The 14,593-nt window shown below is 43.1% G+C and overlaps 1 protein-coding gene across 1 annotated transcript in view; it reads right to left on the bottom strand.

The window, feature by feature from the left end:
* The window catches only part of MTUS2 (microtubule associated scaffold protein 2), a 642,868-nt gene that overhangs the window by 399,765 nt on the left and 228,510 nt on the right, over positions 1 to 14,593 (bottom strand). The window contains exon 3 of the mRNA XM_037058899.1: positions 10,708 to 13,171. Coding sequence (XP_036914794.1) covers positions 10,708 to 12,933 — 2,226 coding nt within the window. The 5' untranslated portion in view covers positions 12,934 to 13,171. The remainder of the gene's footprint in view (positions 1 to 10,707; positions 13,172 to 14,593) is intronic.

Raw genomic sequence — 14,593 nt, 5'->3', positions numbered from 1 at the left:
TAGCTACAGCAATCAGACAAGAAAAGGAAATAAAAGGCATACAAATTGGAAAGGAAAAAACAAAACTGTCATTGTTTGCAGATGACATGATAGTGTACATAGAAAATCCTATAGACTCCACCAAAAAACTGCTCAAACTAATAAATGGATTTGCCAAAACAGCAAAATACAAAGTCAATATCCACAAATCAAAGGCATTTTTGTATACTAATAATGAATCAGCAGGAGCAGAAATCAAGAAAAAATCCCATTTGATGTAGCGAAACCAAAAATAAAATATCTGGGAATAAGCCTAACCAAGGAGGTAAAATACTTGTATGCAGAAAACTACAAAACGCTGAAGAAAGAAATCAAGGAAGACACAAACAAATGGAAACATATACCGTGTTCATGGACTGGAAAAATTAACATCATCAAAATGTCCATACTACCCAAAGCAATTTACAGATTCAATTCAATACCTATTAAAGAACCAATGGCATATTTCACAGACATAGAACAAACACTTCAAACATTTATATGGAACCATAAATGACCCCAAATAGCAGCCGCAATTTTGAGAAAGAAGAACAAAGTAGGAGGGATCACAATACTTGATATCAAACTGTATTACAAGACCACTGTAATCAAAACAGCCTGGTACTGGCATAAAAACAGGCACATAGACCAATGGAACACAACAGAGAACCCAGAAATAAACCCAACTCTCTATAGTCAATTAATATTTGAGAAAGGGGGCAGTATCATAAAATGGAGTAAAGATATCCTTTCAACAAATGGTGTTGGGAGAACTGGACAGCTACCTGCAAAAAATTGAAACTTGAGCACCAACTTACACCATACATCAAAATAAATTCAAGGTGAATAAAAGACTTAAATATAAGCCGTGACACCATTAAAGTCCTAGAGGAGAACATTGGCAGGAAAATATCAGATATTTCGCACAGCAACATTTTTACTGATATGTCCCCTAGAGCAAGGGACATAAAGGAAAGAATAAACAAATGGGATCTTATAAAAATAAAAAGCTTCTATGCAGCAAAAGAAAACAGTATTAGAATAAAAAGACCACCAACTGTATATGGGAAAACATATTTGCCAATGATCCCTCAGACAAATGTTTAATCTCCAAAATATACAAAGAACTCACATGACTTCACTCTAAGAAGACAACTAACCCAATTAAAAAATGGGCAAAGGACTTGCACAGACACTTCTCCAAGGAGGACATATAGAGGATCCAGAGACACATGAAAAGATGCTCAGTATCACTATCAGAGAGATGCAAATTAAAACCACAATGAGATACTACTTTACACCAGTCAGAATGGCTATCATAAACAAAGCAACAAACAACAAATGTTGGAGAGGCTGTGGGGAAAAGGGGGCCCTAGTCCACTGTTGGTGGGATTGCAGACTGCTACAACCATTATGGAAAACAGTATGGAATTTTCTCAGAAAACTAAAAATGAACCTGCCTTTTGACCCCACAATTCCACTGCTGGGATTATATCCTAAGAACCCTAAAACACCAATCCCAAATAATCTATGCACCCCAATGTTCATAGCAGCACAATTTACAATAGCCAAGAGTTGGAAGCAACCTAGGTGCCTGTCAGTAAATGAATGGATAAAACAATTATGGTACATATGCACAATGGAATTCTATGTATCAGAAAGAAAGAAGGAGCTCCTACCCTTTGCAATAGAATGGATGAAACTGGAAAGCATTATGTTGAGTGAAATAAGCCAGGTGTTGAAAGACAAATATCACATGATCTCACCTTTAACAGAAAGCTAAACAAGAAAACAAATAAGCAAGCAAAATAAAAAGAAAGACACTGAAATAGAGAACAGGGGTACAGTGACCAGAGGGGAGAGGGGAGGGAATTTTAGGGGAAAAGGGGAGGGATTTAGAGGAACTAGTATGAAGGACACATGGACAACAACTAGGAGGGTTGGAAATGGGAGGGAGGTGGGGAGCACAGGCTGCGATGGGAGTAAAAGACAGAAAACTGTACTTGAAAAATAACTAAATTAAAAAAAATAAAATAAGTAAATGAACTTTATCAATTTATGTTAAGTCTTTTCTTCTAGACCACTTAGGAAATAAAAGACACACTGTTAATGAGGGAGAAGAGGCTACCTGAAAGAACAGAGAAGTTAATGGAAAAAATATGTTTTCAGGCCCCTGTAATCTATTTACATTATTAAAAATGAGAGACTGACACACCTCCTCTACCTGTCTTCCCCAGTAGGATGGTGCTGCCAGGAACATCTGAGAAAGTGTCACCAGAATGGGAGCGCTGTGCAGAGCCTCACTGGCTTCTGAATTCACAGTACCTAGAAGAGTACCTACACATGGCTGAAGTCCAAGTGTATATAATATATCAGAAAAACCATGTTTCCATTCTGTTCTATGTTTAGTAATGTAATGTTCCTGCTACTTTTCCCCATAGCTAACAATTTAGATGAGAATACAACTGGCTACCTTTCATACATGAAGTTCTGGATTGCCAAAGCCCTTTTAAATTTATTAGACCGTCTTCATATTAAAAATGAATAAATAAGACAATTCAATAAGGTATTTCCTCTCAGTTTAAAAAAATAGTACCAGAGGCTATGCATTAAAAACACATCTATTAATTAATTCTGCTCTAAATCACCATATATTTTATGTGTCATACATATTTAGGAATCACAGCATTTGACAATATTTCTTATAAAGGCTATGACACTTTGATCCAAGATGTTGGGAGAGAAAAACCCTTAAATTTGATACCTTTTTAATCTTTAAATAGATACAAAGTCCTTAAACTGAGGTTATTAAAACAAAAGATTAGGCCTCTAAAGCTTTATCATAATCACATTATAAATTAGGCATGACTGCTGTTGTACACAGACTCAATTCAGGCCACAACGAATCACATTCCCATAAAAGAACATTCCACATTTGTTCTCTAATAAACAATTTTACCATTCTCTACTTAGTTTCTAACTATCAATCTTTGTCTTTTATATTGTACTCATATTTCCACTATTTTTACTTCTGTTTGTAAGTTTTTGGTGCCATTGAACATCGTTTTTAGCAGGTGTTCACATGAGGAAATTGTAATCTTTTCTAACCTACATCTGTCAAGATTTTAGGCTTGCAATATGCCAAGCTCGGTAATTACTCATTCTTCAAAACTGGATACTTTTCAGTGGTCCAAACCCACCAAGTCATCACTGGAAAACAATCATCACAATTTCAGTAATTTCAATGCCTGTCATTTTTCTGGGTAATTTGCCTCTGGTAAAATAACAAATTCTTTACAAAGGTGAAAAGTACTACTCCGAGGCCTAATCTGTGCATTTTTAATACAACAGGGGAACCCACAAACAGATTTACACTCTTTTCTCGCATCTTTATTGACAGAACACAGCAGGACTCTGCACAGCTGCGGACACACAGAGATCTGCCACACATGGTGGGTTTCCTCCTTCTTTAATGGAGCATTTTTAGAGAAATAATTTTGAAAGCAAATTAAAGGGCACTCATCATTTCAAACAAACCCTTAACATCAACCAGAACACACAGGCAGATCAGTTCTTACTGGACTGTCCCTCTTTCTATGTGCCTTGTCCTGTTTTTGTGGGATCCTGGGCTGGGAAGAGGTGTGGTGAATGTGGAGGCTTCAGTTAGAAGCCATAGGCATGGCTACGGGGAAGGGGGTTGTGGTGGCTAATTGTGTCACCTTGGCTGGGCCACCAGACCCAGATACTTGGTCAGAGATTATTCTAGACAATATTGTGAAGGTATTTTTTTAGACGAGATCAATATTTAAATCAAGAGGTCTTTCTTGAATAAAGATACTCTTCCATAATGTGTGTGGGCCTCATACAAGCAGCTGCAGGCCTTCAAAAAATGTTGAACCTCCCTTAGAGACTCTGCCAGCAGACAGCTCTTGGACTTGAACAGCGGCACCATCTCTTCCCTACATCTCCAGCCTGGTGCTCCAACCTACAGATTGTAAATTTGCCCATCTCTACAGTTGTCTGAGCCAGTCCCTTAAAGTTCTGGTAGAGGTACAATTGAGGACTTCCGCCAAGATGGAGGCATAAGTGGAAACACTGTGCCTTCTCCCACAACCAAGTTTGAATACAACAAAGGTTTGGAGAAACAAAGACACAACCAAAGGACAGAAAATTGAATTATACGGAAATCCGACTACATCTAACCGCTCAACGGGGACGGTAAGAGGGGCGGAGCCAGCAGCGAGCAGGGTCAGGCAGGACAGGGCCCCCGACCCAGGCGCGCAGGCAGACGGGAACTAGTTGGGGTGCGGGGCAGACCGCGGGCGTATATTCGCGCACAGTGAGACACACCACGCAGGCCCCAGGGGGTGAGGGCTGACGGCGGTGGCACACTTGCGTGCAGTGGGACGAAACGCGTGGGCCCGGTGACGGCAGCAACTGCGGCACCAGTGAGGGCCCTGGCGGCAGGCGGCAGACAGGACGCCATAGTCCCTCTTTGACCCCGCCCCCACATACAGCATCACAACCCAGCGACTTAGTTGCCGTGCAATACCAGTGAGAGCCATTGTTCCTCTTTGACCCCGCCCCCACATACAACGTCACAACCCAGCGACTGAGTTGCCCTGTTCTAGTGAACACTTTAGAGCTCTGATCCTGCTATGGAACAAGCACAAACAACACGAAAGATGGCGCAAGAAGAACTCAAAGTCCCAGAGCCAATAACTGTAAGCGACCGAGAAATTGCCAGCCTCTCAGAAACACAATTCAGGACACTATTTATCAGGATGCTCACAGAACTAGTAGATTATAGTCACAAATTAGAGGAACAAAGTTACAAATTAGAGGAACATATGAAGGGTAAACTAATTGAAATGAAGGGAGATGCACAGGAAACCAATAGTGATGGAAAGGAAACTGGGACTCAAATCAATGGAATGGACCAGAAGGAAGAACAAAACATCCCACCAGAAAGGAATGAAGAAATGAGAATTCAAAAAAATGAGGAGAGGCTTAGGAACCTCCAGGACATCTTTAAACGTTCCAACATCCGAATTATAGGGGTACCAGAAGGGGGAAAGAAACAGCCACGAGTGGAAAACGTATTTGAACAAATAATAAAGGAGAACTTCCCCAGTCTGGCAAAGGAAATAGACTTCCAGGAAATCCAGGAAGCTCAGAGAGTCCCAAAGAAGTTGGACCCAAGAAGGAACACACCAAGGCACATCATAATTACATTAGCCAAGACCAAAATGAAGGAGAGAATCCTAGAAGCAGCAAGGGATAAGGGGACAGTCACCTACAAAGGAGTACCCATCAGACTGTCAGTGGATTTCTCAAAAGAGACCTTACAGGCAAGAAGGGGCTGGAAAGAAGTATTCCAAGTCATGAAATCCAAAGACCTACAGCCAAGATTGCTTTATCCAGCAAAGCTTTCATTTAGAATGGAAGGACAGATAAAGTGCTTCTCAGATAAGGTCAAGTTCAAGGAGTTCATCATCACCAAGCCCTTATTATATGAAATGCTAAAGGGACTTATATAAGAAAAAGAAGATGAAAAATATTAACAGTGAAAGGACAGCAAACACACAGTTATTAACAACCACACCTAAAACAAAAGCAAACCAAGAGGACAGCTAGATCAGGAGTGGAACCATAGAAATGAAGAACACATGGAGGGTTAGAAACAGGGGGGTGGGAGGGGGAGAAGCGGGGAGAAGGCACAGAAAATAGCATAGATGGTAGGCAGAAAATAGATAGGGGGGAAGGCGAGAATAGTGGGGGAAATATAGAATCCAAAGAACTTGAGACACGTGGTTATAAACTAAGGGGGGGGGGGAGAATGGTGGGGGAGGGAGGGTGCAGGTGGAGGGGATTGAAGGGGGGGAATAGAACAACTGTAATGGTATAATCAATAAAATATATTTTTTAAAAAGTTCTGGTAGAAAGACAAACAGACAGATACCTGTATGCCTGCATACATACGCACACTTTTGTGCATGCTGTGTTTCTCTGGAGAACCCTGTGAACAGAATTCTTCAGAGGTGTGGTGGTACTAAGGAACAAGAAGGATGAACAGTCCAAATCACACATCTGCATGTGGCAGGCACGCTACCTAACCTCTCTCCTCTCACTGCTGCTCACTTCTTTACACCAAATGTAAAGACTTCTCATAAGGGAGCAGTGTCCCTGAGACCTCAGGAGAGCTGAAAGTGGGAAGTAGCAAAACAAGTTGGCAGATTTTTTCGTCCTGGCATGACTGGGCCCAAGATTATCTGCCAGGCCACTTCTGGAAGCTCTAACCTCTGTGCTCTGGTCCTCCCTCCAAGGAGCACCCATCCTTGACCCCCCCATCTCTACTCATGCTGTTGAACAGGCAGAGAGCTGACAGTACCAATGGTAGAGTCTGGGGCTGCTTTGGGTTTTTATTGTAAGATATTCCTTTTTTATTAAAATGATATATACCTTTTACAATTGAAAACTATTTCTGTGGCAACTGGTCAGAAATATGTTCCTTTCCTGGAGACAAGAGGAAGCCAACCTGTGAGAAGCTGGGCACAACGGCAGGGAGGCAGCACTCCTATGGTCCACACCAAGCCTGACCTCAGGACGGGACTTGCTGAGCTGCAGCAGGTCACAGAGACAGGAGCAGGGGCCACGGGCCAGCCTACTCCCCACTTCAGATTCTCACAGAAATCAGCCCAGCACAACACAGCATAACACCTCTGCTCTATCTTGCAGCCTGAGAGTAGGGCCTGGGCCTCATAGGCTCTGGTCATGGCAGAAAATGGTCCTTAGATAGAGTGGCTGGTACAGTGCAGTGCTGCTGTCCCCATGCCAACAGGGTCTCTTGAAACCCTTCTGAACTGTTAAGCCCACATAAATGTCCCTACTACCCCATCTCCTTGACATATGGGGTGGTTTCTACAGGATTAAGTATAGAAAATATTTTGGGGGAAGAAAGTGTATGTATAATATAGAAAATACTCTATATTTTATGGAAAAAGCTAAAGCAATACAGAAAACAAATACACAAAGGAAAAAAAATAGCAAGGTTTGGAGACAAAGAATTGCAGTCAATAAGGTTTTGCCAGCATCTTCAAATAAAGTTTTTTTCATGTGTTTTTTTTTTTGGCAGAGAATAATCTAGTATTATCTTTTCATTGGTGGGAGAAAGAGCTATCAAGTTAGTTTGTTAACAACATATAGAAAAGGGCAAGGTCACCCCAACATGTGCACACCACCTTGGCGACCAGAGAAGTCCCCAGGGGCTACAAAGAAGCCCACCTAATGCTGAGCTCTCAGTATCGCTACCTTCCAGGGTGTGCTTGTACAACCTGAGATACTCTGCTGTGCCAGATTTGGAGGCTCTATCTTGCATGACTTGGTTACTTCAGCAGTGATACTTTGAGAAGAAAAACATTCATTCATTTAACCAGCTCTGGTACCCGCAGCACAGGGGGGGTCATGTGGCTGCCTCCCAGGGACCTTAGACAAGAGCCCAGGGTCAGAGCCTGACCACCTGACCCTGAGCCTCAGAGGCCCAGGGAGATGCATTTTTGGAAATCTGAGAAAGACTCACATTAACAAAGCTAAGAGACTGACCTATAAACCAGAGTGGCAAATTGTCCATGTTAGTCAGATGGCACTGCCTTTGGACAAACTCTAAATTCCTCTGGCCAGGGCACGCTCTTGCTGCACTTAGGACAGGACACCACACAGCCCAGCATGGGGAGGTGAGTCCCTACAAAGATACCAGACCCCTCTTGGGTCAGTACCCTCTCTCTAGAGGTATGAGGGGGAAGCTTCTCCAGCAAGTGTAGTCAGAAGACAGGAGCCAGCAGGGTGATTCCATGCCGACAGCTAGCACCACGGAAGGCCAAGTGGTCAATTGGTGGAGTAAACTGGTCAGTGCTGGCCTCAGTCAAGATTTGCTGCTGAGAATGGATTGACTGCTTGCTCTGTGCCAGAGATGACACCTTCTGCTGTGATCAATACAGTCTGTAAAAATGTCGATGCGGTCAATCAAGCCAGAGTCCAACTTTGGACTCAATCATTCTATCTCTAGGAAGCATTGGTTGACCTCTCTTGATTCAGCTTCTTTGAGTTTATAATCCAGTTACCATTCAACATTTTTTGAGCACACGTTTACACCAAGCACTGTTATGAACTCTGGGGTCACAGTGGAGAACAAAAGACAGAAAAAGTCACTACTTTCATGGATTTCACATTCTAGTTAATGCAGAGGGGAAAAAAACTGCATATGTCATGGGAGATAAGTACTAAGAAGAAAGGAACTAGAGAAAGAGGTCTCACAGAAAAGATGGCTTTTCCAACGAAGCGACATTTGAAAAGAGACCTAAAGAAAGTGAGGGAGACAGTCATTCAGATATCTTGGAGGAGAGCACTCCAAGTAGAGGGAGATGCAAAGGGCTGAAACAGCAGTGGGGGAGAGGAAGAGCGGAGGAAGCAGCGGCAGCCCAGAGGTCATGAGCCATCCTGCAGGCTCCAGTGCCACGTCCGATGCTAACCAGGTCGGCTGACACAGTCACGGCCTGGGGATGTCGCGTCCAGTGCTAACCAGGTCGGCTGACACAGTCACGGCCTGGGGATGCCATGTCCAATGCTAACCAGGTCGGCTGACACAGTCACGGCCTGGGGATGCCATGTCCAATGCTAACCAGGTCGGCTGACACAGTCACGGCTTGGGGATGTCGCGTCCAGTGCTAACCAGGTCGGCTGACACAGTCACGGCTTGGGGACAAAGGCTTCACAGAAGCATTTTCTAGCCATGTCGGTTGACACAGTCACGACTTGGAGATAACGGCTTCACAGAAGCGTTTTCCAGCAGGATGGACGTGGCATTAATGGATATATGGTGTTGCTTTTATTCTTACTGTTTCTTAGTATTCTAACCTTTATACTTCTGATAATTTGGAATCTCCTAGAATTAATGACCACTCTCAGAGAAAAAACAACAGTTGGCTCAAGTCCTAAGCAATATCACCCTGGCTGAATTAAGGCATCGTACTTTACTTATTTGTTCCTGAGAAAGCCACCCAAGAAAGAACAGTTCAGGGAAAAATATGTATTCCCACAGAACTGCCTCATAGAGTAGCAAAAACCCCTTTAAGAAAATAGCCCCTGGTTGTCAGAGAGTTGTTAGAATAACAGCCCTTCCTTTACCTTGAATAGAAATATATATCAATTAGAATTAGACAGGCATAAAAACAGAAGAAGCTGGTTAGCTATTACAAACTAAGCACTTAGAAACAACTACCAAGGAGTCAGAGTCCTCAGTATACAAAAAACATTTTAGACAGCAAGATAGATAGCTAAGTTAGATATTACAAAGGCTTATAGTGTATTTCCTAACCTCTGCTCGGTCTAAGCGTACCTGTTGCCAATGACAATTTCTGAGAACTTTAATAAACAATAAGACATTTAAACTGTATACATAGAACTATTTCAAATTGTCTGATTAATGGTTTTCCTGGTCAAAATAACTTTTGTTTAACATAACTGAAACTATGGGAACTTTCGTATTTTCCTGGTTACCTTTGTATTGATTTTTTCTGCTTAACTGATCATGCTGTACACCTGTAAATGTTAATCTATGCCAAAAATGAAAATATAAAAAATCAGCTTGTACTTGCAATAAACGGAACAGTGCTTCACCTGCCTTTGAGCTGTGTAGTTGCCTGTTACCCAGCACCGATGCCTACTCTCACCTGAGGACCCTTAGATGGGCTGCGGCTGGACCGCAGCACTCCAGCCTGTGTCTGAGCGGCCTGGGCAGACCTGAGAAGTGTGAGGGATAGGAGACACCTGAGCCAGCTTTTCTTTTAATTCATTGCTCTGCCTGCCAGGAGACTGCTCAGGAGACCAGTCTTCTTCACGAGCTCTGGGATGATAGCTCGCCATAGCACCCAGGTACTGAAAGGGGAGAATCATGAGGAAACAGCGAGGACTAGGAGAGCACTTCAGGGCCATCTTTGTTCTGTGGCCATAGGTGAGTTACTGAGGTCTCTCCACATCTGCTTCTTCATCTATACGACAATAAAAATTGCAGTCCTAACTTCCAGGGAATTACAGTAAAGATTGTTGAAGACTGACAAAGACTAAATATATTACATGGGCCCAAGGCATAATAGGTGCTTAACTAATGCTAGTTGTAATTATTATTTCGACTTGAAGAGCCCAAGCTTGACACATTAGTGCTACTCACTATGTTCTTCAGATGTGTAAATATGAGATCCTGCCATAAAGAAAATATACAGAGGATGAAGTTTGACTAAATTGAACAGTGTATTTATTTCTGATTTCTTTTTCCACTGACCTGGCTGATAGAAGAATTATGCTCACTTACTTAAACATGAAAACCAATGTAATTGCATGCTTATTCAACTTCATGTGTATTATATCACATGGAATTTAAATGAGTGTCCTCAGATGGTAGATCCAACTCATTATGATCATCAAACTTTTCCCGTGAAAATGTCCATTTGCCTACATTCTCCTCCATTAAAAAACATTCATTTTTGTACAAGTATATCCATCAAAATCAGCAAGGGAGAATATTCTGTTTTCACAATTAATTGAAAATACATGACATCACAATTAATTGAAAATAAATTAATTGAAAAGTTTAGGGTGTTCAACATAGATAGCATCAGATTGACATTCTCTTACCTCATGCAAAAACTTTTCACTGATTTGACTGAAGTGGTGTCCTGGGGGTTTGATTCCAGATACCATCAGCCCAGGACTGAAGACCCGTGGCTTCTGCAAGTCTGGCCTGAACTTCTCATAGAGGCTGGCAGCTGGCTTCAGGTCACCTCCTGCCACCTTCTCCTCTTTGGGAAGAGGCGTGTTACATGTAGGCGGAGTGTAAGGAAGCCCCACTGGGACCAGTGAAGTGTCCACCTGGCTGAGGGCCTGTGGACTCCTCCTGATGTAGGTGATGATCTTGGGCCTCACATGCTTGGGTTTGGGCAAAATGATGGGCTTAGGTTCTGTCCTTTCTTCTGTTTTTTCAACCTGGTGGTTTTCCAGTCCCTTCTGTGCAGAAGATGAATCCTCAGAATGTGTGGAGACAGACTTGGAGATCACACTGGGGCAAGTGTTCTTATCAGGCACTTTTGGGGAGCTGTTCAACAACCACAAGCTGTCAGTGGGAGGTGGGGCAGCCGAGGGTGACCCCACATCTGCACCCAACATATTCAGGTCTTGAAAACTGGTACTGGGTGGTGCTGGCTTGTGGGTCACATTCAGAGTTGTCTCTGGTTGTACAGGGGTTGGGATACTGAGAAGACAATCTGTTCTTGCTGGGGAACTTTCAGTCTTAACTGAATTTTCTAGAAGGTTCCTATTTTCAGCAACACATGTAGTGACTTTTTTGCTTTCCCCTGCTTCTGAGCTGCTGCTTTGAGGGTTAAGGTGCTCAGGGACCTCAGTTTTGCTCTCTCTAACAGAAGAATCTAAAGTGAAAACTATAGCCATGTCCCTGCCCCCACTGCTCAGCACCCCTTTCTCCTCACTAACATCTGGGGGCCTGCTGTCAGGTGGGGCATTAGGAATGAAAACTACATGATCATCACCTGGTGAAATGCTGCTGGATGAAGTTTCACCCAGTTTCCTAGTTGTGCTTGGTGAAATTCTGCCAGGGAGCTGACTAGCAGCCGCTCTCAAGGAAGCAGGACCAGGTCTGGGGGTGCTCTGAAGAGAACCCTGCTCACCCATGTGGACGGCACTTGTGTCCTGTACACTCCTGTCTCCTGCCCCGCCGAGTGGGTGGACACTACTCTGGGGCAGACTGCTCACTGTCCTGGTGGTGGCTTCTTGCTGTGCCTCCCCAACTGGTTCCCTTATCTCTTGGAGTAATATACTGTCTTCTGTGGGACATCTCAGACACTCATTCTGGGCTGACCTTAATTCCTGTGTGGCCCAGGGTGGGACAAATTCCAGCTCCAGCCTGGGCTCTCGCTTTTCCTGACCTAAATGTGCTTCTGGCTTACTTGGGACTTCCTTGGATGTTGAAGTCAGAGCACACTGTAGATGGGCAGAACACGGGATACCCTCATCGCTAACTTCTGGTGCATGTCCCCACTCCAGCGGCAGCGCTAAGCAGGTGGTCTCCTTGGTTTCTGAGGTAGATGGTTCAGGATGACACACAATCTTTCCCTCTGAGATGATGTCCTCTGGAGGAAAAGCTGTCTCTGGGAGGTGGGCTGTCACTGTCTTCTGTGGCCCCTCACCACCCTTGGGCACATGACCCAGGGCTTCAGGGGGGTCCAGTGGGGCAGTCTGTGGAGGCTGTGGAGTCAGGCTCCCAGCACGCTCCTTCGTGAGTGTGTCCACTGCAACAGCAGAGCTGCTCGCCCTTTCCAAAGCATGTCTTCTCAGTTCCTCATTGTCAAGGGTCTTTGCCAATTTATCCTTGGGAGAGTGCCGGAGAATTTCAGTGTCCCTTGGAGTCAAAATATATGGACTGGCCTCACCCATAGCATTCCTCCAGCCTGCCAGACCTGGTCCCTGGATACTCCATGAGGTCTGCAGGAGAGCTGTGCCTCTCTGCACAGTGTGCTCTTCACTTAATTCCCCACGAACAGTCGAAGAGAATTTAAAATCTCTCAGGCTGCTGGGGCCAGTGTGCAAAACCTTCCCAATGCCCTGAAGTTGGTGGAATTCCTTATGGAGATGGGTACTATTTTCTGGCGCATGTGAATTTGCATTTCCAGTCCCATCTGTCAGGTCACATGTCTGAGACTCATCACGAGAAGGACTGACTTCCACCATGATTTGATTGGCATTTGTATCGCCCAGAGGTAGGAGACTCTCATTATTATTTTTTGCCCCCTTTCTGTTGTCCTGCAGTTGAGTGTAACAGGATTTCTTAGGAGCCAATGGGGCACTCATCTCCCACTGTCAGTGGGGGCTTCTTGCCGCGCAATCCTCCTGGACGGAAAGGGGTTTCCTCCAAGCTGCTAGGGGATAAACAGAAAATTCTTACGCAGCGTGTAGCTCCCTGATTATGTCACACTGGGATCCTGCTTGTAATCATTTCCAGGGCAGTTTTAAAACCAAACCTTGTTATATATCAGGATGATTTCTCTGATAAGAGCCTGCTGAAAAAGAGCCAATCAATCCACCAGACCTAGAGAGAAATAGAAATAAAATCATGTTAGATCAACAAATAGAGATTCTCAGAAGAAAAGGGCATGGTCAACACAAATTTATTCATCACTTTCATACTATTATTTCAGTGACTTAATCCATAAGTTTCTTTTGGATTAAGGATATAAAACCTTTCAGATAAGGGCTCCTGCTGGCCAAGTATGGGGAATTTGAAACTTCAAAATGATTAATGTTAAAAATTAATGGTTAACATATAAAATCCTAAATTCAAATTTAAAAAACTCATGAGTCCAAACTGATACTGACTAAAAAGAGCAGAGGAGTCAAGAGGCTCTTCTTCACAGAAGACTGCCAATTCATACAGGAAAAATCATATAGTTAGAAAAATCGCCATTTTGACCAGAGGCATAATTAATTATCTTGGGTGGGGGACACCAACAGCCACTAAAAACACTGGATATTGAGAAGCAGAATACTTATACAACCTCAGATTATTTTTTACAAAAAAAATGTTCCTTTTACAATGGAGAAAACTGGTGACCACCTCCTTCATTAAATGATCAAATTTAACATCATCAATAATGAAAACTGACATCAGTGTTCCACTGTTAGGTAGTTCTCTGTGCCTCATAGCACCCAGTGGTATTCTTGGTATAAATATTCAGCCTGGACTTCATCATGAGGAAATAACGAGACAAATTCAAAACATATGTATGTTTTATAATATACCTGGCCCAACCTTGGCCCAAAATGCCAACAGCTATCTAAATGTAGTGTATGATCCTCGACTGGACCTTGCGTTTTTTTTTAAGTTGATATTATTGGGACAATTAGAGATTAAAATATGGACTGTATATTAGGTAAAGGGGTTTTATCAGTGTTAACATTCTTGGATGTATAATGGCATTAGGATCATCTCAGAGATAATTTTTAGTTTTGGAAGAGACATGTTTTTGAACATGATATGCTTCTTAACATGACATGGTATCTGTAACTTACTCTCAAATGGTTCAGGAAAGAGAAAAATATGTGTGTGCGCACATATTTGTGCGAAAGAGAGAGTGCACAGCTATAGCAAAATTAACTTGAAGATGTAGGTGATTCACCCTACTGTGCCCGCAGCTTTTGATTGGTTTGGCATGTTTTGAAATAAAAAGTTGGAGGATTCTATTCGAACCTGCAAGGTCTGCATGATCCAGTCCTACACCCATTTCTGGTCTCCTCTTCACTAGTCACCTTCTCACTCTAGGGTACAGCCACAGTGTTGTCACTTTTTACAGTACCATCTTCCTTCCTCCATACTGCAGAACCTTTGAACAGACTCTCCCATCCAAATGAAATGTGGACTCTTCCCCAGCCTCACCCAAGTAAATCCTCTGTATTCTTCAGTTTGTAGTAAAAAAAAAAAAAATACCACTTTCTCCAGAAAGCCTTCCATATC

This window comes from Sturnira hondurensis, unplaced genomic scaffold (assembly GCF_014824575.4).
Source record: "Sturnira hondurensis isolate 20B ecotype Veracruz unplaced genomic scaffold, ASM1482457v3 Scaffold0010428, whole genome shotgun sequence".
Classification (NCBI taxonomy): domain Eukaryota; kingdom Metazoa; phylum Chordata; class Mammalia; order Chiroptera; family Phyllostomidae; genus Sturnira; species Sturnira hondurensis.
Note: the sequence above shows the minus strand (reverse complement) of the source record. Positions and strands in the feature narration are given on the sequence as shown.